The sequence below is a fragment of the Salmo trutta genome, chromosome 15 (assembly GCF_901001165.1).
Source record: "Salmo trutta chromosome 15, fSalTru1.1, whole genome shotgun sequence".
In the NCBI taxonomy this organism is placed as follows: Eukaryota; Metazoa; Chordata; class Actinopteri; order Salmoniformes; family Salmonidae; genus Salmo; species Salmo trutta.
In genome coordinates this window covers 58,135,097-58,160,340 of record NC_042971.1, presented here as the reverse complement: position 1 = coordinate 58,160,340, position 25,244 = coordinate 58,135,097, and the positions used below count along the sequence as shown (strand labels likewise).

General features: G+C 41.8%; 1 protein-coding gene across 1 annotated transcript; it reads right to left on the bottom strand.

The window, feature by feature from the left end:
* Window positions 1–1,399: 1,399 nt before the first annotated feature.
* Window positions 1,400–25,026, bottom strand: LOC115149445 (UV excision repair protein RAD23 homolog B). Its single transcript, XM_029692308.1, has 10 exons — window positions 24,793–25,026; window positions 23,968–24,049; window positions 22,380–22,459; window positions 8,647–8,825; window positions 7,992–8,047; window positions 7,596–7,723; window positions 5,767–5,887; window positions 3,757–3,884; window positions 2,588–2,761; window positions 1,400–2,295 (listed from the first exon to the last, which is right to left on the bottom strand). Exons 1-10 carry the CDS (start codon window positions 24,856–24,858, stop codon window positions 2,182–2,184), a joined length of 1,128 nt encoding a protein of 375 aa, XP_029548168.1. The 5' UTR covers window positions 24,859–25,026; the 3' UTR covers window positions 1,400–2,181.
* Window positions 25,027–25,244: the final 218 nt, after the last annotated feature.

Genomic DNA, 25,244 nt, shown 5'->3' with positions numbered 1-25,244 from the left:
GGTTGCCTTTTTTTAATAAAGTTTGAGCACCTGCCACCAAAAGGTCTGTGCACGGTTCTGTCTAAATCCATTATATTTGGACATTATCAAGAATGGAAAAGATGTCATGCTTGAATGCTACAGACAGACAAGTCAACCAGGCAGGTTGATGTACCGGAAGAAAGTCGATGTTTTGGTAACAATCACACAGAAACTTGCTGCTACCTGCTCAGACCTGAGGGTATTCTTTCTTGTTACTGTAGAGGGCTAGACATATGCAGGGTTAGGGTGACGTTATCCTTAAGACACTAATCCTGGGTCAGTTTTGCATTGCTCCGACTTACAATGCATGATGGGAAAGCTGATCCTTGATCTGTACAGGGGCAACTTCTGCAGAACACTTGCGTGTCATGTGTTTTTATTACTATCCTAATGCAATCTCACTTCTCTGAGTGAAATCATATACTTGACTTGAATGTTTGCCATTTGACTGACTGATCTTGAAGACGAAGACTTATATTCAAATTATATTTAACCAGCAAGTCAGTTAATGGCTTAGTATGTTTTCTTTTTCTGTTAGATGATCACACACTGTGCCGTCAAAATTGGCCTTGCATAAATCAAAATGTCTCCCCAGCTTTATATCATAGTTTTAATTAAAGTAAATCAGAGCCAGCTTGCATTATAGTGGTGGATTTTGATGTCAGACAGTTACAACAAATGTTGACTTGAAAATAACATTTACATTCTGTTTCTGAGTGGAAACAGAGAAGGCTCATTTAAGGGTCATAAATCACAAAATATCAAACCCTTGAGACAATAAAACACTAGATATTTCATTTCCAAAGTTCGTTATAGAAATGTCAATAAGCAACACAGATGCACGATGCCAAACTTCACTTTCAAACGGAACACTTCTCTAACCTTTACAATAATGTACCAAGTGTAGTTAAGTCAGTCAAAAATGTATTTCATTGAGTGTCAGTGACATATAACATGTGGAACGCCGGTTCTCACACACACCAAGTGGTCTGGATCGAGCATTTCAATGTATGTTGGTCAATACTGCCCCCTGCTGGTCTATGTAGAACAGTCTCCTCGGGAGGATTGTTTACATGTGATCCAGTACGGTCGCATCTCAATACTCTGATGTGGCTTCCTCTCATGTAGGCATTTGCCACTTTCACCGATCATCATGGGTTTTCAGATGACTGCATACCAATTAGAGAAGGAATAATAAAAAATAAAAAATCATACTTTTTGAAAGATTGTCGTGTAGAAGACTGTATGGTGGTACAGACCCTAACCAAAATGCATTTTTAAATAAGATCAATATCCTATTGAGTATTATTCATGGAGTTAACTTAAGTCAATAAGAGCTTTTTTAACCCCCCCCCCCCCCAACACAAATTGGGCATTATTCATGTTGAAAAGTTTTATTTTTATGTAAAAATGACAGTAAATCAAGTTGATAGTAACTGTAAACACTAGGCTACTATAAGCAAGGGAAACCATATACATGCCTCAGGTGACAAAGAACTAGGTTCAATTTCTATTTTCAGGTTGCATGAAAATACATCAGTACTTCCCATATTTGTACAGTTGCCTTGGCAACTCATTTTAGATGCTGTATCACACAGTTCATGTCGGAAGTTTAATAAAAATGTAAAAGGTAACAGCGTTGCTTGTTTAAAAACCTTCACAGTCATTTCAAACTGCAATTTTTGATTATGTACTGGGATCCCTATACTGGTAAATTGAGACACAGAAAATGCAATAACAATTATGTATAGGAATGAATATACCATAAACTTCTCAATCACATACAATCTCTTTTATAACATTGTAAAACACATTCTGCGATCAACCCTTTAAACCAGTATTTATTTCCTTATGAGAAACAATCATGTTGGTCTTTGGCTGAATAAAATAAAAATGGGTAGCACACCGGAGATCTGATGAACCAAGCAGCTGTTACTCAATTCAACCAAGTCCTCAATTCAACCATTAAGGTGATTAGAAAAAGCTTTTATTTCTCACCAAAACTATAATCCACTGTTACCAAGAAGATGTATCATGGATTTGTAGTAAAATTCAGGAAAACGTGAAGACCCATGTTTTTATGCTTTTATCAGATATTGATCAATCAAAAAAGTAGAGGAGGGAAAAAAATGGATCAAAATTACTATCATGGCTCCCTTTTTAGTCGTCGTCAAAGTTCTGTTGTAAAAGGAAGTTAGCAGCCAAGTTCTCGTTCTTCTCACAGGCAAAGTAGGCCTGTATAACAAGTCCTTCCGGGAATCCTAGAGCTTTTAGCTGAAGAGGAAACAGACAAAGTCAACATTGAAATTAAATTAACAAAGATCTTGAATTCAGAAATGACATGATTTGCATGACATGTTTACTCAGATATCCATCTATGTAATAGTCATTCATCTTCAGTTGAAAACAACGCAGTCTGAAATCAACACTTGGCTTTTTGTTATTAGGTTTATTTGACATGGACAATGCAGATTAACTGACATTTCTGTAAATTTAGCTAACTAGTTAATTTTCAACTGTTGCCACTTATCAACAGCCATCATGACCTGTGAGATTCCTTCCTTACCCGCTCAATGGCCTCCTTCTCCTGGGGTGTGACCTGGATGTAGTTCATGCCACTTCCAGCCTCCCCACCAACCCCCACTCCACCACCACCACCACCACCTTCACCACCCTGTCCCCCCTCCTGGGCTGGCTCGTTCAGCATCTGGATGAACTGCTCTTGGTGGCTGCTGATTTGCTGGGAGGGAAAACAAGACATGGTCGTGTTCATTAGGGCACACTGTAGCAAAAATGTTTCCAACGGAAAAGAACAGCCATTTCTTAAAGGGATACGTCGGGATTTTTGCAATGAGGCCCTTTATCTCCTTTAAAAAAAATTTTTTAAACGTAACCTTTATTTAACTACGCAAGTCAGTTAAGAACAAATTCTTATTTACAATGACCAGCCTAGAGTCAGATTAACTTGTGGATACCATTTTTATGCATTTGTGTCCAGAATGAAGGAAGTTAGAGATAGTTTCACAAGGTAATGCTAACTAGCGCTAGTGCAATGACTGGAAGTCTATGGGTATCTACTAGCATGCTAGTAGATGCCATGGTCAAAAGTAATGCACTGTAAAAGGGACTAGTGTGCAATTTGGGACACACAACAGTGTTTTAGACAGTCTCCCAGTGGGGGTCTGCTGCGATGCCTTCAGGCTCTGATCTCATCTCTTTACTATGCAGGCCTGAAGAGATGAAGGATACAGAGGGGAATTGATTTGGCAGACAGACTAGTTGAATGCTGAATTCCAGATAGTTTTATCTACTGCTCATTTTAACCAGTTCAACTACAAGATTGTGGAATAATAGTCTGGATCATCAATTCAGGAGTATATCGTAAATAGCAGTGCTTGTAAATGGCAGTGTGTGTGCTGTGTCTTTGGTGCCTGTAAGAGTGGCACAGCAGGCTCCTGATAGGCGCAGCAGGCTCCTGATAGGCGCAGCGGTCTAAGGCACTATACCTACAGTGCTAGAGGCGTCACTACAGACCCCAGGCTGTATCACAACCGGCCGTGATTGGGAGTCCCAAAGGGCGGCGTACAATTGGCCCAGCATCGTCCGGCTTAGGGGAGGGTTTGGCCGGGGGTAGGTCGTCATTGTAAATAACAATTTGTTCTTAACCGACTTGCCTAGGTAAATAAAGGTTAAATAAACACAAAAATAAAAGAGTACGGTGCGAGTCGTCCATACTTGCAGAAGCTGGGGGTTCTCCCTCCCTATCTGCTGTAGTAAGGCAGGGAGCAGAGAGGGGTTCTGCTGGATGATCCGTCTCATCTGGAGGAACTGAGGCTGGTTAACCAGGAACCCCAGAGGGTTGGCTGGATACACAGAGAGGGGAGAAGAGGAGTTCTGTTTCCACAGTTCTACATTCCGTTTCCACAGTTCTACATTCCGTTTCCACAGTTCTACATTCCGTTTCCACAGTTCTACATTCCATGTGCACACAGGTCCTTGTACTATACTGAACAAAAATGTAAACGCAACATGCAACAACTTCAAATAATTTTACTGAGTTAGTTCATAAGAAAATTAGTCAATTTAAATAAATTCATTAGGTCCTAATCTATGGATTTCACATGGCTGGATCAGAAAACCAGTATCTGGTGGGACCATCATTTGCCTCATGCAGCGCAACACATCTCTTTTAGAGTTGATCAGGCCGTGGAACGTTGTCCCACTCCTCTTCAATGGCCGTGGAACGTTGTCCCACTCCTCTTCAATGGCCGTGGAACGTTGTCCCACTCCTCTTCAATGGCCGTGGAACGTTGTCCCACTCCTCTTCAATGGCCGTGGAACGTTGTCCCACTCCTCTTCAATGGCCGTGGAACGTTGTCCCACTCCTCTTCAATGGCCGTGGAACGTTGTCCCACTCCTCTTCAATAGCTGTGGAACGTTGTCCCACTCCTCTTCAATGGCTGTGGAACGTTGTTGAACATTGGTGCAGCTGAAACACGCTGTCGTACATGTCAATCCAGAGCATCACAAACATGTCGTCTGGCGAGAATGTACACCATGGAACTGGGACATTTTCAGCTTCCAGGAATTGTGTACAGATCAGATCCTTGAGACATGGAGCCGTGCATATCATAACCCGACCGCCACCACGGGGCACTCGGTTTGCAACATTGACATCAGCAAACCGCTTGCCCACACGACGCATCTGCCATGTACAGTTGAAACCGGGATTAATCCGTGAAGAGCACACTTCTCCAGCATGCCAGTGGCGATCAAATTTGAGTGTTTGCCCATTGAAGTCACCTTACGACGCCAAACTGCAGTCAGCTCAAGACCCTGGTGTGGACAACTAGCACGCAGATGAGCTTCCCTGATATGGTTTCTGACAGTTTGTGCAGAAATTCTTTGCTTTTGCAAACCCACAGTTTCATCAGCTGTCTGGGTGGCTGGTCTCTGACAATCCCACAGGTGAAGAAGCCAGATGTGGAGGCTGGGCTGGTGTGGTTACACGTGGTCTGTGGTTGTGAGGCTGGTTGGATGTACTGCCACATTCTCTAACATTGGAGGCGGCTTATGGTAGAGAAATTACCATTCAATTCTCTGGCAACAGCTGTGGTGGACATACCTGCAGTCAGCACGACAATTGCATGCTGCATCAAAACTTGAGACATCTGTGGCAATTGTGCCGTATGACAAAACATCACATTTTAGAGCGGCCTTATTGTCCCCAGTACAAGGTGCACCTGTGTAACGATCATGCTGTTTAATCAGCTTCTTGATAAGCCACACCTGTCAGGTGGATGGATTATCTTGGCAAAAGAGAAATGTTCACTAACAGGGATGTAAACAAATTTGTGCACAACATTAGACAGAAACAAACTGTGTATGGAATATTTATGGGATCTTTTATTTCAGCTCATTAAACCAACACCTGTTGCGTTTATATTTTTGTTCAGTATATTTCCACACAGTTCCATTTCCACAAAGTTCACAGCAGCACACCAGTGTTTTAACCTCCAGGATGACAAACCGCTTATGGCAGGGAACAATCGATCCAGTGCAACATGGAGGTCATCTCAGAATCTAGCTGATGCTGAGAATGGTCAGTCAATATGTTAGCAGTTTCTTATTATTTCAGAGAAAAGAGAATAAAATGCATCAAATGTTTTCTTAGTGTCCACAGCATACATAAGTGTCGTTACCCAGTGTAGAGGCAGGCATGCGCGTGCACAAACACACACTCACCTCCTGTTGCAACACTGGCGGGGGTCGTCATGCTGCCTGTGTTGAGAGCTGGAGTTCCTCCGCCCACAGAGGGCACCACTGGGTCAGCACCTGCATGGCTCTCCTCCCCAGCTGGGATCCCCTGAAGAACACACACGACAACGTTCGCTACCGCATTAGTGACCCAACGTGAGAACTGTCAAACTGTGGAGGAATCTAGCTTGCTTCATTCCAGCTCTAACATGTGGATGAAAACCATCATAAAATAGAAAACCTGAAGTACTTGAAAAACAAGGGGTATTTTGTTTGTTTTACTATGGAATAACCAATCAATATCACGTGTGACTCGTTTCAGGAAACTCGGCGTATGGCGCACGACACTACTTCACAGGAGAGGTATTTGAACGTAAACATTATTATTATTATTTTTTTATCAAAATGTGGATTTTTGGCAGAAATGCTTACTGGAACATATTAACTTTCATGTGCCATAATAAACTTGTATGCCATCTGTAAATACTAATACAATTGTTAAATTACAAGCCTAGTTGATTTAGCCATGGAAAAAGCCAGGAACCTTCCCACTAGCCATGATAGGCTTAGATAATGGATTGGCTGGACATGCCGAGAGATGAGTTGGGATTGGTGTGCCATGCTTCTGTCAATAACATGAGCTGCTCAGTATGTGTAGATAATCCTTTCCACTTCGGCTTCTGATGACAGTGATGGGGAAGAAATTACAGTGATGGGGAAGAAATGACAATCACAGAAGTTGAGAGCTTTGAAATCAGTAAAATGCCCGGTGGAAGATGAGTATGATAGCTAAGGAGATGGAGAAAATTCTAGCGTTTTGATTGCAAATATGCAGAGGGAGTTGAAAAGAGAACACAGAAGGCTGTTGTATAAAACACCTGTCTCCGGATTACATCTTCAAACAAAGGGCAACCACAGTATCAGTGACAGAGGAAGAATCATTAATTCATACGGATAAGAGTCTAGATGGCTACATTTTCAGATATTATACATTTCTAATTTTGTCAGAAAGTAATTTTCTTGCAAGTTAAAGCATACAGTTAGCTAGCTTGCATTGGCTGGCTCGCTAGCGTTACGTGTATGATCTGTGTAATAATATTATTTAACATTGAACCTAGTTAGTTAGCTTCCTGCAGACTCAAGCTTGGTGGCTAGCTATGCCAATCAGTTTTTATTGCTAGTAGTATGGGCTGGAATTATTGCTCCATTCAAAACAACTGGCAACTCGGAAATCTCTGACTTTAGACTTCAGTGCGTTCAACACAACTGGGAACTCTGGGGGGGGGGGGGACGACGACAAGCGAATGGGAAAAATCTTTTAACGGTCATTCTAGAGCCCTGACTTTCCGACCTGAAGATCACTGCAGTCATGATTTGACCTCGTATTTTTCCAAGTTCCCAGTTGTCTTGACAGCACCATTGGGTTCATTGTTTAGCTAGCTAGCTATCTAGCTAGCTACATGTCTAAACAAGACTCCCAATTCTCTAAATGATTACATGACCCATCCGGTTAGCCAGGTGTGTCTGGGGGTGATTACGGCCATCTATTGTATTTCATGAACATGTGTAGACAATAGTGACCCATCCACTTAGCTAGAAGTGGCTGGGAGTTGGTTATAGCATTTCCTTCACATGACCATGATCATTCACACTGAATAAAAAGGCATGTCAGACTAGAGAAGTGTATGGTGTGATACTTACTGTAAGCAGGTACTCCACAGCTTTGAGTTGTTGAAGCTGTGTGTGTGTGTGTGTGTGTGTGTGTGTGTGTGTGTGTGTGTGTGTGTGTGTGTGTGTGTGTGTGTGTGTGTGCTTACTGTAAGCAGGTACTCTACAGCTCTGTCTGGGTTGTTGAAGCTGGCTCTGAGCGCTGACACTACCTGCTCCCTCTCGTAGCCCATCAGCATCATCTCTGTCACCATGTTCTCATACGATTGGCCTGTCACTGAGGAGCAGGAAGAAAAACCAACCAATCAGAGAGCATTTTGATATGAGATTCTGAAAGCTTCAGATGACATCATTCACTAGGATAAACATAGCCTAATAAAAACAGATTGCGAGGCAGAGCTATGCCTTTCACTTCTTTATCTATATTTATACAGGGAAGACAACCAAGACACATGGCTATATACCCATCTATTACAGGACGAGAAAGGATAATCAATCATATATACACTCAATTATGTTAACTTATAATCAGGAAGACCATTTACCCAGAGCAGAAGTTGCCTCCTCGAACATGTTCACATTTGTCAATAGACCAGAGGAACTGAAAGAGAAGGAGTGTGACACTGATGAGTACTGTTCTGTTGTATAATCACATGGTCTGCCTTTGACTAAAATACAACCACAAAGAGATGCATTCATCCTTCTATAAGCTCAGACACTAGCAACATGTCAACTAGTCTACTGGCCTCGTCTTAGGAGAGAACACACACACCGCACGTCCATCTGCCGTTCGTTCAGTGCGTTTTAGGGACCACCCACCGGTGGGCGACTGCCGACATTTTTTCGCATGATTCTACATGTAGAATCGGTTTGCAAATGACGGCTGGCACTCTGTTCAGAGGTGCTAAGTAGTCTCAGCTGGCAAACGCTACCGGCGTGTCTGTGCCTTTGCATGAGGCTACCGATGAATGGGGCCGGTAAAAAAAAGCTTCCTATTAATGGCTAGCAGCTGGACTGTGGTCTTCAGGTCGAGGTAGCATCGACAGCATCCCAAATGGCACCTTACTCCCTATGTAGTGCACTAAATAAAATAAAGCGTAGTGCACTATATAGGCAACAGGGCTCTAGTCAAAAGTAGTGAACAATATAGTGAATAAGATGTAATTTCTGACACAGCAGTGGCTGCCAAACCAGACCTACCTGGTGGGGGTTGATGCTGGGGCTGAAGTGTTGCAGGGCCTCTCCTCGGCTGGTTTGGACCCCTCTGGTGGGTTATCTGAGCCTGGCGAGGCAGCAGTGGGTACTGTGGGGGCTGTAGTGCTCGAGGTGGTGGTGGCGGCAGAACCGGAAGGCTGGGCAGCTGCTGGGGCTGCTTTAGGCTAGAGAGAGAAAGGGGATGCCCACAGCGCTTGGTTTTTGTTGCTTTCCAAGGCATCTTTTAAAAGAACACTTATGCCTATAAGTGATACAGTAACAATGATTTAACCAATATGGATTGGATCATGTAAGAAGCCTGTGATCTGCTTCTGGCTACAGACATGGACACATTGGGAATTACTGTGAAGCGGTATTCATTTTAGGTCACTTTCACTTTGTGAGATAGCAATAGTTCCCTTTTTTACTAAGCAAAAACACAGCAAGCAATCAAGCTTGCTAGCCTCGTAGGCTACTCATCTTGCAAAAGGTTAGAATCAGAATAAGATCCAAGACTCATAGATATGCAAATAAACCGCAATCTTTACTATTCAATCTTTCAAGGACACTACCTGCTGCCAATTATCAGACACTCAAACTGTGCAGAAGTGACATATTGTAGCTCAGTGTGGTAGAATATTCAATCATTGCATGAACTGTTGCTGCACCTGTGTGCATGGGAAGGGGGGCTGTAACAACTGATTCCAATCGACTCTGCACAGTGGGATGCAATCTGCATTCTGTCAGTGTGATATTGAGGTGTGTGTCAGCTAATTTTGGCACTTATTTTTTAGATTTAGTCATTGACTATAATACCATTAAGTCTTATTCAAATGACAAAAAGGATTTAGTCTACAGTGGCAAGAAACAAATGTGAATACCTGGATTTTTGCATAAATTGCATAAATTGGTCATAAGATTTAATCTGATCATCTAGGTCACAAGACACAGTCTGCTTAAACTACCGTAATTTCCGGACTATAAGCCGCTACTTTTTTCCCACGCTTTGAACCTCGCGGCTTAAACAATGACGCGGCTAATATATGGATTTTTCCCACTTTAAAATTAAAACATAAAAAAAAATAAACATTGTGACGTGCTCAGTTTTTTGGCGGCATGAGGCTTTCATTAGACCAATGAAATTGCCGAACGGGTTAAGGTCAAACAACTTTTTTGTTTACCGTTTAGATTAAATCGAGCGCGCTCAAACTTCCCATCATTCTGATTACGGTAGTCATTTTGTCACCCTCATCATGGCAAACACACGGAGAAATGCATATGACGCAGCTTTCAAGTTGAAGGCGATTGATCTGGCTGTTGGAAAAGGAAATAGAGCTGCTGCACGGGAGCTTGGTCTGGAGCAATGCCTTTCTTGGTAGGCTACGGTTTACTGCAAAAATTTTATTTTTTGTTACAAGCCGTGTTTCGTTAAAGCCTATTTATTTTTGTTACAAGCCGTGTTCGTTAAAGCCTGTAAAGTTCATTTGTTTCAATGTACCGGTAGACACCTGCGGCTTATAGACATGTGCGGCTTATTTATGTTCAAAATGTAATTTATTTATTTTTATTCAGTGGGTGCGGCTTATATTCAGGTGCGCTCAATAGTCCGGTAATTACGGTAATAAACAATTATACGTTTCCATGTCTTTACTAAACACACCGTGTCAACATTCACAGTGCAGGGTGGAAAAAGTATATGAACCCTTGGATTTAATAACTGGTTGATCCTCCTTTGACAGCAATAACCTCAACCAAACGTTTTGTAGTTGCGGATCAGACCTGCATAACGGTAAGAAGGAATTTTGGACCATTCCTCTTTACAAAACTGCTTCAGTTCAGCAATATTCTTGGGATGTCTGTTGTGAACTGCTCTCGAGGTCATGACACAGCATCTCAAAATCAGGTTGAGGTTAGGACTCTGACCAGGCCACTCCAGGTGTATTTTCTTCTGTTGAAGAAATTCTGTTGTTAATTTACTTCTGTGTTTTGGGTCGTTGTCCTGTTGCGTCACCCAACTTCTATTGAGCTTCAATTGGTGGACAGAGTCTTACATTCTCCTGCAAAATGTCTTGATCGACAGAAAAAGAGATTTAAGTTTATGATAGCAAGCTGTCCGGGCCCTGAGGCAGCCCCCAACCATGACGCTCCCGTCACTATACTTTACAGTTGGGATGAAGTTTTGATGTTGTGCTGTGCCTTTTTTACTCCACACAGTGTTGTGTTCCTTCCAAGCAACTCAACTGTAGTTTCATCTGTCCACAGAATATTTTGCCAGTAGCGCTGTGGAACATCCAGGTGCACTTTTGCAAACTTCAGATGTGCAGGAATGTTTTTTTTTTTTTTTTTTGGACAGCAGTGGCTTCTTCCGTGATGCCCTCCCATGAACACCATTCTTGTTTAGTGTTTTACGTATCGTAGACTCGTCAACAGAGATGCTAGCATGTTCCAGAGTTTTCTGTCTTTAGCCTTTAGCTGACACTCTAGGATTCTAGTACTGCTCTTGCACTCATCTTTGTAGGATGGCCACTCCTAGGGAGAGTAGCAACAGTGCTGAACTTTCTACAAATATAGACAATTTGTCTTACCGTGGACTGATTAACATCAAGGCTTTTAGAGATACTTGTGTAACCCTTTCCAGCTTTACACAAGTCAACAATTCTTAATCTTAGGTCTTCTAAGATCTCTTTTGTTCGAGGCATGGTTCACATCAGACAATGCCTCATGTTTTTTTTAATAGGGCAAGGCAGCTCTAACCAACATCTCCAATCTCGTCTCAATGATTATACTCCAGGTTAGACTCCTGACTCCAATTAGCTTTTGGAGAAGTCATTAGCCTAGGGGTTCACATACTTTTCCCAACCTACACCGTGAATGTTTAATTATGTATTTTTTGTCTATATTGAATACAATAATTTGTGTGTTAGTTTAAGCACACTATGTTCGTCTATTGTTGTGACTTAGACGAAGATCAGATCAAATTTGATGACCAATTTATGCAGAAATCCAGGAAATTCCAAAGGGTTCACATACTTTCTTGCAACTGGTTGTCAAAATGACAAAAACACTGGGCCATTTTAATCAACTAAATTACCTTTCATTTGTATTGTATCATGAACCTATAGTAAACAAATCAGTGTTTCCCCTATATTAATCTAGTAGAGGTGGGCCACCGTTGCTAAATCGTGGCCACCACTCCAAAAAACACATTTAAAATACTTTAAGTGTAAATTTAAACTAATAATAATAATAATAATAATAAGACAGTCGGGAGAATGTCAAATGTCATGGCATCCCCATTGATTTTGTTATGTTTGAGTCACTCAGCATAAGAACACGACAAACCATAGCAAAGTGTAGAATTGCAGGAAATGTGCTTTAAAACTAAAATTCTCTCCGCACCATGCCAAAATGTGTAGGATTGCAGGAAATTAATAAATAGCCAACAAAATGGCTACAGGGACTGAGTTGACCATTGTATTTAATATTATACTGACTCCACACACACAATCTTTAGCTTACTTTCTTGTGCTCTTCTTATCATCATGAGTTTTTGTTCCACCTTGCTATTTTTAGTATTACATTCATAACTGCATTGTTGGGTTTAGAGCTGGCAAGAAAGGCATTTCACTGACGAGTTGTGGAGTCGAGCGAGACACACAATCACCAGATGTTCTTCAAAGTATTTGCAAAGTGGTATGGGTTGCACCGGTCACATTGTCATCGTTATCAACGGTCCAACAGTCCAACGTTATTTACTCAATAAATGGTTTGCTATGCATTTGTTTCTGTGCCACCAAAATGTTTGCATACAGGCTACAGGGCCACGTTCAGTTGCAAAAACAGAGCTGACGTTATTCCTTATTCAACATGTCAGACAGCCAAGTTTGTTCTACATAGATGAAAGTTCCCAAACATTACATCCTGCTGAACGCAACCCAGGTTGTTAGCAATAGCTAGCTAATGAGATAACATGACTGAACAAGGCGTAGCCTAAACAAATGGTTAACAATCCGGGCTGCAAATAGCCTTGTTTTAGAATGGCCCGCAATATGCTTTATGAATGGAAAATGCAGCCTGCCAATGTAGCGGAGGTATTATGGGCCATATGTTTTGAACAGTAATGGCTAGAATCAAGCCGCTTTCTCTTTAAAAAAGAGGTAGACTTAGCTAGTACATTGGCTACAGAACCTGGCTAAGAAATGCAGTGAGGAAAGTGTGAGAGTTGCACGAGACTAAAAATGTAAATACTTTTCTAGATTCAAGGGAGGGAATAACAGATAGTGCCTTCAGAATGAATTCACACCCCTTGACTTTTTCCATATTTTGTTGTGTTAAAGACAATTTAAAATTAGTTCAACGTGGCTTTTTTTGTTGACTCCACAACATGGCGGGTATCTGTATGGCTTGTTTTGGTGCCTGAGCACTGTACTCAGATTATCGCATGGTGTGCTTTAGCCGTAAAGCTTTTTTGAAATCTGACACAGCAGTTACATTAAGGAGAAGTGTATCTTTAATTCTATGTAAAACACTTGTATCTTATATCAACGTTTATGATGAGTATTTCTGTAAATTGATGTGGCTCTCTGCAAAATCATCGGATTTTGGAGGCAAAACATTACTGAACATAACGCACCAATGTAAACAGATTTTTTTATTTAAATCGGAACTTTATCAAACAAAGCATACATGTATTGTGTAACATGAAGTCCTATGACTGCCATCTGATGAAGATCAAAGGTTAGTGATTCATTTTCTCTATTTCTGCTTTTTGTGACACCTCTCTTTGGCTGGAAAATGGCTGTGTTTTTTTGTGACTAGGTCATTGACCTAACATAATCACAAGGTATGCTTTCGCCGTAAAGCCTTTTTGAAATCGGACAGTGTGGTTGGACTAACAAGAAGTGTATCTCTAAAATGGGATATAATAGTTGTATGTTTGAGAAATTTTAATTATGAGATTTCTGTTGTTTGAATTTGGCGCCCTGCACTTTCACTGGCTGCTGTCAAATCGATCCCACTAAAGGGATTTGATCTCTAAGAAGTTTTAACAAGTCACCTAATAAGTTGTATGGACTCACTGTGTGCAATAAGTGTCTACCTCATATCTGTAGCCCACACATACAGATAATTGTAAGGTCCCTCAGCCGAGCAGTGAATTACAAACACAAAGACCAAGGAGGTTTTCCAATGCCTCGCAAAGGGCACTTATTGGTAGATGGGGCAAGATTATGAAAAAAAAAAAGACATCAAATATCCGTTTGAGCAGGGGGAAGTTCACCATCCAAAGTGTAATATCTATACACCTAGTCACTACAAAGAGACAGGTGTCCTTCCTAACTATGTTGCCGGAGAGGAAGGAAACCACTCCGGGATTTCAACATGAGGCCAATTTGACTTCAAATCAAAATGCATTTGTCACATGCACTGAATACAACAGGTGTAGACCCTAGTGGAATACTTACTTACAGCCCTTAACCAACAATGCAGTTAAGAAAAATGTGTGAATTAAAAATAGATAAAAAATAAAATAAATAATTGAAGAGCAGTAGCGAGACTATATACAGGGGGTACCGGTACAGAGTCAATGTGCGGGGGCACCGGTTAGTCAAGGAAATATGTACATGTAGGTAGAGTTATTAAAGTGACTATGCATCGATGAACAAAGAGTAGCAGCAGAGTAAAAGATGGGGGGGGGGGGGGGGGACAACGCAAATAGTCTGGGTAGCCATTTGATTAGCTGTTCAGGAGTCTTATGGCTTGAGGGTAGAAGCTGTTAAGAAGCCTTTTGAACCTATATTGGTACTCAGGTACCGCTTCCCGTGCAGTAGCAGAGAGAGAACAGACTGACTAGGGTGGCTGGAGTCTGACAATTTTTATGGCCTTCCTCTGACACTGCCTGGTATAGAGGTCCTGGATGGCAGGAAGCTTGGCCCCAGTGATGTACTGGGCCGTACGCACTACCCTCTGTAGTGTCTTGTGGTCGAAGGCCGAGCAGTTGCCATACCAGGCAGTGATGCAACCAGTCAGGATGCTCTCGATGGTGCAGCTGTAAAATCTTTTGAGGATCTGAGGACCCATGCCAAATCTTTTCAGTCACCTGAGGGGGAATAGGATTTGTCGTGCCCTCTCCACAGCCGTTTTGGTGTGTTTGGACCATGATAGTTTGTTGGTGATGTGGACACCAAGGAACTTGAAGCTCTCAACCTGCTCCACTACAGCCCCGGCAATGAGAATGAAGGCATGCTCAGTCCACCTTTTCCTGCAGTCCACAATCATCTCTTTTGTCTTCATCACTTTGAGGGAGAGGTTGTGGTCCTGGCACCACACGGCCAGGTCTCTGACCTCCTCCCTATTGGCTTTCTCATCGTTGTCGGTGATCAGGTCTACCAGCGTTGTGTTGTCGGCAAACCTAATGATGGTGCCTGGCCACGCAGTCAAGACTGAACAGGGAGTACAGGAGGAGACTGAGCACGCACCCCTGAGGAGCCCTGTGTTGAGGATCAGCGTGGCGGATGTGCTGTTACGTACCCTTACCACTTGGGGGCGGCCCGTCAGGAAGTCCAGGACCCAGTTGCAGAGGGAGGTGTTTACTCCCAGGGTCCTTAGCTTAGTGATGAGCTTTGAGGGCACTATGGTGTTGAACGCTGAGCTGTAGTCAATAAATATATCATTCTCACATCGGTCTTCCTTTTGTCCATGTGGGAAAGGGCGGTGTGGAGTGCAATAGAGATTGCATCATCTGTGGATCTGTTTGGGCGGTATGCAAATTGGAGTGGGTCTAGGGTTTCTGGGATAATGGTGTTGATGTGAGCCATGACCAGCGTATCAAAGCACTTCATGGCTACAGATGCGAGTGCTATGGGTCGGTAGTCATTTAGACAGGTTACCTTAGTGTTCTTGGGCAAAGGGATTATTAGACCTGCCAACCCTGTCCAACTTTTTAGTGTACCAGATGCATGCGGCAAATTGTAGATTCAACTCTCTCGCGTAGCACGTGCCGAATTGGGGTTCTTTCTCCCCGCATGCTCGTGCTGTTTGTGAGTCTGATCGCTTTTAAAACACGGTTCCTAATGAACACTAAAAGCAAAATAATTTTGAAAACATAATAAAAACAAATGATCGCGTCGACACAGACCGCAAACTGGCTAGACAAAGCTTAAGTAGGCTACCGCAAAGGGAATCTGAACGCTGTTCGCTAGAAGAGTCTGGTGTTTCAGCCTATGTAAAAGGTGCCAATTGGATTTGTATGTCTTTGCAGCACATACATAATTTCAGATTTTCGAAATTGATAAAATCTCATATCTTGTGCAAAGGCCTTTTAGAAGCATTGCATCTATAGCTAATACCGGACACTCATTCATCGCTCAGTCTTCTAAACTCCCGACTCCATTTAATGCCAAGATGTTTACACTTATTTTTATTAAACTTCTGTAATGCTTTTTGTGACGTGGATCATAATTAGTTACAGTATATCAGGTTGCGTGATCCTCGTAATGTTACGTGGAAAATACAACTAATGGGATGCAGAATTAAATGTATATTACACTCGCACAAATGCGACCAGTTATTTTTCATATTTGCATTTCATTTCTTTCACTAGCGAGTGAACTGCTGGCACGGCGTCGAAAAGGGATTTGTCCATGTGTTTACGTACAGCTGACAGTCGGCAAACTCAGCATCACAACAAACAGGAGGGGCAGACACGGGGCAGCTACGTCCAATAATGATGTATTAATCTCCATGTCCGTTGACACAAACTCCATACATGTCGGTGTGTTGCAGCTTGAGAATCGGGATGTTAGATTTACTCAGTGGATTTATTTTTTATTAAAATGTAAAATAAATAACATTTCTGCATACTATTAAAATCGGATCTCGTACCTGCGTTCATGGACAGAGAATAGCGTAGTTGGTACGCAAAATGCATGCATGTTGGCAGGTCTGTACTATAGTGGTCTGCTTGAAACATGCTGGTATTACAGACTCAATCAGGGGCAGATTGAAAATGTCAGTGAAGACACTTGCCAGTTCGTCAGCGCATGCTCAGTGTACACGTCCCGGTAATCCGGTCTGGCCCTGCAGCCTTGTGAATGTTGACCTGTTTAAAGGTCATACTCACATTGGCTACTGAGAGCGTGATCACAGTCGTCCAGAACAGCAGATGCTCTCATGCATGCTTCAGTGCTGCTTGCCTCGAAGCGAGCATAAAAAGGCATTTAGCTCATCTGGTACGCTCGTGACACTGGACAGCTTGCGGCTGTGCTTCCCTTTGTAGTAGAGGTCGACCAATTATGTTTTTTCCCCCCGCCGATACCGATTATTGGGGGACCAAACAAAGCAGATACCGATTATTGGGGGACCCAAAAAGGCCGATACCGATTATTGGGGGACCGAGGGGCCGATACCGATTAAAATCGACCGATTTATTTATAATAATGACAATTACAACAATACTGAATGAACACTTATTTTAACTTAATATAATACATCAATAAAATCAATTTAGCCTCAAATAAATAATGAAACATGTTCAATTTGGTTTAAATAATGCAAAAACAAAGTGTTGGAGAAGAAAGTAAAAGTGCAATATGTGCCATGTAAAAAAGCTAACGTTTAATTTCCTTGCTCAGAGCATGAGAACATATGAAAGCTGGTGGTTCCTTTTAACATGAATCTTCAATATTCCCAGGTAAGACGTTTTAGGTTGTAGTTATTATAGGACTATTTCTCTCTATACGATTTGTATTTCATATACCTTTGACTATTGGATGTTCTTATAGGCACTTTAGTATTGCCAGTAACAGTATAGCTTCCGTCCCTCTCCTCGCTCCTACCTGGGCTTGAACCAGGAACACATCGACAACAGCCACCCTCGAAGCAGCGTTACCCATGTAGAGCAAGGGAAACAACTACTCCAAGTCTCAGAGCGAGTGACACCCTGCATCCAACTGCTGGCTTGCTTCTGATGCTAAGCAGGGTTGGTCCTGGTCAGTCCCTGGATGGGAGACCAGATGCTGCTGGAAGTGGTATTGGAGGGCCAGTAGGAGGCACTCTTTCCTCTGGTCTAAAAAATATCCCAATGCCCCAGGGCAGTGATTGGGGACATTGCCCTGTGTAGGGTGCCGTCTTTCGGATGGGACGTTAAACGGGTGTCCTGACTCTCTGAGGTCATTAAAGATCCCATTGCACTTATCGTAAGAGTAGGGGTGTTAACCCCGGTGTCCTGGCTAAATTCCCAATCTGGTCCTCATACCATCATGGCTGTCTAATCGTCCCCAGCTTACAATTGGCTCATTCATCCCCCTCCTCTCCCCTGTAACTATTCCCCAGGTTGTTGCTGTAAATGAGAATGTGTTCTCAGTCAACTTACCTGGTAAAATAACGGTAAAATAAAAAAATAAATAAAAAAATTTGAAACGCTATTAGCGCGCACCCGGCTAACTAGCTAGCCATTTCACATCGGTTACACCAGCCTCATCTTGGGAGTTGACAACCTTGAAGTCATAAACAGCGCAATGCATTGAGGGCTGCTGGCAAAACGCACAAAAGTGCTGTTTTGAATGAATGCTTACGAGCCTGCTGCTGCCTACCATCGCTCAGTCAGGCTGCTCTATCAAATCATAGACTTAATTATAACATAATAACACACAGAAATACGAGCCTTAGGTCATTAATATGGTCGAATCCAGAAACTATCATCTCGAAAACAAAACGTTTTTCCTGTCAGTGAAATACGGAACCGTTCCATATTTTATCTAACGGGTGGCATCCCTAAGTCTAAATATTCCTGTTACATTGCCTAACCTTCAATGTCATGTCATAATTACGTAAAATTCTGGCAAATTAGTTCGCAACGAGCCAGGCGGCCCAAACTATTGCATATACCCTGACTCTGCGTGCAATGAACGCTAGAGATGTGACACAATTACATGTTAGCAGGCAATATTAACTAAATATACAGGTTTAAAAATATATACTTGTTTATTGATTTTAAAGAAAGGCATTGATGTTTAGGTATATTGGTGTAACGACAGTGCTTTTTTCGCAAATGCGCTTGTTAAATCAACACCCGTTTGGCGAAGTAGGCTATGATTCAATGATAAATTAACAGGCACCGCATCGATTATATGCAACGCAGGACACGTTAGATAATATTACTAGTTTATCAACCATGTGTAGTTAACTAGTGATTGTTAAGATTAAACTTATCTTATAAAAACGATCAATGCTAGCTAGCAACTTACCTTCTTGTTGCCCTCGCGTAACAGGTAGTCAGCCTGCCATGCAGGCTCCTCGTGGAGTGCAATGCAAGGCAGGTGGTTAGAGCATTGGACTAGTAACCGGAAGGTTGCAAAAACGAATCCCCGAATCCCCCCTGAACAAGGCAGTTAATCCCCGTTCCTACGCCTTCATTGAAAATAATAATGTGTTCTTAATCTGACTTGCCTAGTTAAATAAAGGTGTTAAAACTGGGATTCTCTGCCTCTAACCCTATTACAGGGGCTGAGTCACTGACTTACTGGTGTTCTTCCATGCCGTCCATGGGAGGGGTGCGTCACTTGAGTGGGTTGAGTCACTGACGTGGTCTTCCTGTCTGGGTTGGCGCCCCCCCCTTGGGTTGTGCCATGGCGGAGATTTTTGTGGGCTGTACTCGGCCTTGTCTTCGGACGGTAAGTTGGTGGTTGTAGACATCCCTCTAGTGGTGTGGGGGCTGTGCTTTGGCAAAGTGGGTGGGGTTATATCCTGCCTGTTTGGCCCTGTCCGGGGGTATCATCGGATGGGGCCACAGTGTCTTCTGATCCCTCCTGTCTCAGCCTCCAGTATTTATGCTGCAGTAGTTTGTGTCGGGGGGCTAGGGTCAGTCTGTTACATCTGGAGTATTCTCTTGTCTTATCCGGTGTCCTGTGTGAATTTAAATATGCTCTCTCTAATTCTCTCTTTCTCTCTTTTTCTCGGAGGACCTGAGCCCTAGGACCTTGCCTCGGGACTACCTGGCATGATGACTCCTTGCTGTCCCCAGTCCACCTGGCCATGCTGCTGCTCCAGTTTCAACTGTTCTGCCTGCGGCTACGGAACCCTGACCTGTTCACCGGACGTGCTTGTTGCACCCTCGACAACTACTATGATTATTATTATTTGACCATGCTGGTCATTTATGAACATTTTAACATCTTGACCATGTTCTGTTATAATATCCACCCGGCACAGCCAGAAGAGGACTGGCCACCCCTCATAGCCTGGTTCCTCTCAAGGTTTCTTCCTAGGTTTTTGGCCTTTCTAGGGAGTCTTTCCTAGGGAGTTTTTCCTAGCCACCGTGCTTCTTTCACATGCATTGCTTGCTGTTTGGGGTTTTAGGCTGGGTTTCTGTACAGCACTTTGAGATTTCAGCTGATATACGAAGGGCTATATAAATAAATTTGATTTGATTAAAAAAAATTAAAATTAAAAAAAAAATAGGCAAATCTGTTGCCAAAAATACCGATTACTGATTGTTATGAAAACTTGAAATCGGCCCTAATTAATCAACCATTTCGATTAATCGGTCGACCTCTACTTTGTAGTCTAGTTTGCAAGCCCTGCCACATCTGACGTGCGTCAGAGCCGGTGTAGTACAATTCAATCTTAGTCCTGTATTGACGCTTTGCCTGTTTGATGGTTCATCGGAGGGCATAACGGGATTTCTTATAAACTTCCGGGTTAGAGTCCCACTCCTTGAAAGCAGCAGCTCTAGCCTTTAGCTCAGTGCGGATGTTGCCTGTAATCCATGGCTTCTGGTATGTACGTACAGTCACTGTGGGGACGACGTCATCAATGCATTTATTGATGAAGCCAGTGACTGATGTGATGTACTCCTCAATGCCATTGGAGGAATCCCGGAACATATTCCAGTCTGTGCTAACAAAACAGTCCTGAAGCTGAGCATCTGCATCATCTGACCACTTCTTTACTGACCGATTCGCTAGTACTTCCTGCTTTATTTTTTGCTTCTATGCGGGAATCAGGAGGATAGAATTATGGTCAGATTTGCCAAATGGAGGGTGAGGGAGAGCTTTGTACGTGGAGTAAAGGTGGACTAGAGGTTTTTTTTGTCTCTCTGATTGAACATTTAACATGCTAGTAGAAATGAGGAAAAACAGATCGAAGTTTCCCTGCAATGAAGTCCCCGGCCAAATCACATCTTCAAATCACATGTTATTTGTCACATGCTCCAAATACAACAGGTGAAATGCGTACTTACAAGCCCTTAACCAACAATGCAGTTCAAGAAATACAGTTAAAAAAATATTTTGTAAATAAACGAACTTACTTTTGATTTAAAAAAAATAATTAACAAAGTAAAATAACAACGAGGCTATATACAGGGGGTACCAGTAACGAGTCAATGTGCAGGGGTACAGCTGAGTTGAGGTAATTTGTACATGTAGGTAGGGTAAAGTGACTATGCATAGATAATAATAAATAGTGACTAACGGCAGTGTAAAAACAAAGAGGGGGGGTGCCAATGTAAAAAGTCCAATTTTTTGGGCCTTCCTCTGACAACGCCTAGTATACAGGTCCTGGATGGCAGGAAGCTTGGCCCCAGTGATGTACTGGTACGCACTACCCTCTAACTTTAAAACAGTTACAGAGTTTAATGGCTGTGATAGGCAAAAAAAACAAACACTGTAGTTACTCCACAATATTAACCTAATTGACAGAGGGAAAAGGAGGGAGCATGTACAATATAAAAAAATATTCAAATCATGCATCCTGTTTGCAACAAAGCACTAAAGTAATACTGCAAAAAATGTGGCATGGCAATTAACCTTTTGTCCTGAATACAAAGTTATGTTTGGGGCAAATGCAATACAACATATTACTGAGGAACACTCCATATTTTTAAGCACAGTGGTGGCTGCATCATGTTATGGGTATGCTTGCAATCATTAAGGACTAGGAAGTTTTTCAAGATAATTTTTTTTTACTTAATGGTGCTAAGGACAGGCAAAATGCTAGAGGAAAACCTGGTTCAGTCTGCTTTCTATCAAACACTAGGAGATTAATTCCCCTTTCAGCAGGACAATAACCTAAAACACAAGGCCAAATCTACACTGGAGTTGCTTACCAGGAAGAAAATAAAAAGTTCCTGAGTGGCCAAGTTAGTTTTGACTTAAATCTGCTTGAAAATCTATGACAAGAACTGATGTAGGCTAGGCTGTGTGCGCCGGGTCCTTCCCAATGCTGAACAGAACTGCACATCTGTGCTGCTAATATTAATTGTGCTCGTCACTGAAAAGCGCTCAATCTCTCCAAAAACTATTGTCCAGTCCACTTAGTGAGATTTTAGTCACAGGGATAATAGTCTCGTTTCAGTCAACTGAAATTAAAAATAATTTGTTTAGTAATTTTTTTCCCGGGTCTATTTAGTCAGTTATAATCTCGTCAAATTGCCACTGAAAAGAAATTGGTGTTCGATTAATATTTGTCACAATTTTTGTTGACTAAATTAACACCGGTGTGACAGGCCTAGGAAATCTACATCATACACAAGACACGTACGTCCAATGACATGGAAAGTTAATTAAGTCCATCTGCCATTATCAGTGGGTGCCACAGTATTATCAGTGGGTGCCACAGTATGTGTGTTATGGTCTGGTGTGTGTGAAAATTGTTTTACGATGCAAAAACAGTTCTGTGCCATCTACTCTTAAATTCTCCACCACAATAAAGGCCAGATCTCAACCCCTCTAATACCTTACCTTTGCCACCATGACAACCACAAAGTTCTTCTCATCAATCTTATAGTCCTTGATAGCAGTGTCATCATTTAGGATTTTCCCTGCAAGGAACAAACATGAAGATAGTCAGTTATCAGCCAACAATGCTTCAAGAACCCTGACATTCTATGCCAATGAAATTCACAGAAGCCTATCCCTGGGGAGAACCCTGCTATCCTGTCACCTATAAGTGAAGTCATAGTGGTGAAGAAACATTAAAGATGCACTATGCCGAAATCGCTCAACCATTTCCTAGTTACTAAAATTCTAATAGTTCGCCTAAATTCCGTTTATTTACAAAACAAGCAACTATAGTGTAGATAATCATTATACCATCTAAATCGCTGTGAAATATTTTCCATAACCAAAAATATTGTATTTGAAGCTGGTATAGAAAACCAAAAGTAAAACACAAAAACTAAACTTAAGACCGGGAAGCATATGGTGTACATAGAACAGCTCTACCACAGACTTTCTTTCATTAAGAATGACAGATCTATAACTTACATCTCTATGTGAATTTGTTCAAGTCTCCCAAAAAGTCACATATTGCAGCTTTAAAAATGTCACATACACAGACTGAACACTATTTCTGCATTCCCATAACATAATTATACTGATCAAAAATATAAAAAATGCAACATGCAACAATTTCAATGATTTTACTGAGTTACAGTTCATAAGGAAATCAGAAATAAATTCATTAAGCCCTAAACCATGGAATTCACATGACTGGGCAGGGGCACAGCCATGGGTGGGCATAGGCTAACCTACTGGCGAGCCAGGCCTAGCCATTCAAAATGAGTTTTTCCTCACAAAGGGTTTTATTACAGACAGAAATCCTCCTCAGTTTCATCAACTGTCTGGGTGGCTGGTCTCAGATGATCCCGCAGGTGAAGAAGCTGGGTGTGGAGGCCCTGGGCTGTTGTGGTTACACGTGGTCTGCAGTTGAGGCTGATTTGGCGTACTGCCTAATTCTCTAAAATGACATTGGAGGTGGCTTATGGTAGAGAAACTAAAATAACATTCTCTGGCAGCATGCCTGCAGTCAGCATGCCAATTGCACACTCCCTCAAAACTTGAGACATCTATGGTATTGTGTTGTGTGGCAACTGCACACTTTAGAGTGGCTTTTTAGTGTCCCCAGCACAAGGTGCACCTGTGTAATGATCCTGCTGTTTAATCAGCTTCTTGATATTCCACACTGTGGTGGATAGATTATCTTGGCAAAGTAGAAATGCTCACTAACAGGGATGTGCACAACATTTTTGATAAATAAGCTTTTTGTGCATATGGAACATTTCTGGGATCTTTTGTTTCAGCTCATGAAACATGGGACTAACACTTTACATGTTGTGTTTAAATTTTTGTTCAGTATTCATGAAAACATTGAGATGACAACCTGTGTACTGACATACTTATGCAGCTCTCTTATCAGTGCGCCACAAGGCAAGCCAACAGAGACATGTCATTATTTTACGACAACACAACGATTTATTATGCACTTTTTAACCAAGTCCTTATACTGCCAGCCGAAATGTAGTGTAGGGTAATAAAATACAAACTGTACCTGCATATATCAATTTCTGCCCTGCAACCGGAAAACCATCGTTTCCCTTCTCATTCTCAATTCTTTCCTTTAAGGTTTTTACCTGTAAAGAAAAAGTAGACAAAGTATAAAGGGATCTAAGTCCATTGTGAGAAATATATGTTGTCAAACCTAGAGCTGTCGTTAGATAGCTAGCTATATGGATCAATGATCTGAATCATTAATTAGCCAAATAGCTAACAAACTATTCAACTGCTTCAGTATTAGCTAGCTACCGAGCTAAGTGTGACTAACGTTAACAAATTAACATTAGCTAGCTATAATAGATGGCTAACGTTACTTAACAGTAGTTAGCTAGCGAGCGTTTGCTAGCTAACTAGCTAGCTATAAACAAACCCAAAAGTTGCCGTTTTGAATAAATATCCATTGTAAACAAATTGCAACTATGCATGACAAGTGATTTAATTAGACAACGTTAGCTAATGAGCTAGCTAGTTTAGATTAATAAAGTTCAGCTAATTAGGTAGCTAACGTTACTAGCTAACGCTAGCATAAATCAGCCAACGTTAGTTACTATTTCCTCAAGTTTCAGATTTTTTTTGCATCATACAATCACAATATGTGTATATGAAGCAATTTACTACTTTATGTTAAGATGCTTACTAATGTACTACCTGAATGGGGACTTGAACATGTTTAAATTGCTTCGCTACCTACAGTAGTTATCTAGCTATCCATGTCAAACTAGCTAGAATGTGTGCTAGCTAACGTTAGCTCTCTTGTTAGCCAACGGTAACTTAAGCCATCCACCCCCCTTCAACAAATGCATGGTGGTTTCCAACTCACCGTCTCCTCTTCGTCTATGTCGATTTTAAATGTCTGCTGCTGGAGGGTTTTCAAAGTGATCTGCATTTTCCCGATGAGCAATTTAGCTTAGGTTTCTTCACTTGTTTCACCACGTACTCTTTCCGAGGGTGTAGTTATTCGTTACTATTCCCGCTAGCTCATCACAACCTGTCCGGCGCCATTACGCTTTTCAGTGCATAAACAAACCTGACTTTGCACAAAAAGACGAGTAGGCATGTGCAACTGGTGACGCGAGTGCGACATTGCAAGAAACATGGGAAATTGAGTATTCATTTGAATTAATCCATCCATTCATTAATTCATACATGCATTCATTGGTATGTTTTGAGTGCATCATCGGCGCATCCATGATCATTCCCGGTCGAGGGAATACTTTTTTGATCCTTTGCGACTTTGATTTTAAGCTAAATTAACGCACTCGGGTTTAATTT

Excerpts from the sequence above, each read along its gene's own strand:
- LOC115149445 (XM_029692308.1), bottom strand. The coding sequence starts at position 24,858 with ATGCAGATCACTTTGAAAACCCTCCAGCAGCAGACATTTAAAATCGAC. Across the intron at positions 5,888-7,595 it reads CTGTAGAGTACCTGCTTACA|GGGATCCCAGCTGGGGAGGA; the intron begins GTAAGCACACAC and ends TGTGTTCTTCAG. Across the intron at positions 3,885-5,766 it reads CGCCAGTGTTGCAACAGGAG|CCAACCCTCTGGGGTTCCTG; the intron begins GTGAGTGTGTGT and ends CTGTGTATCCAG.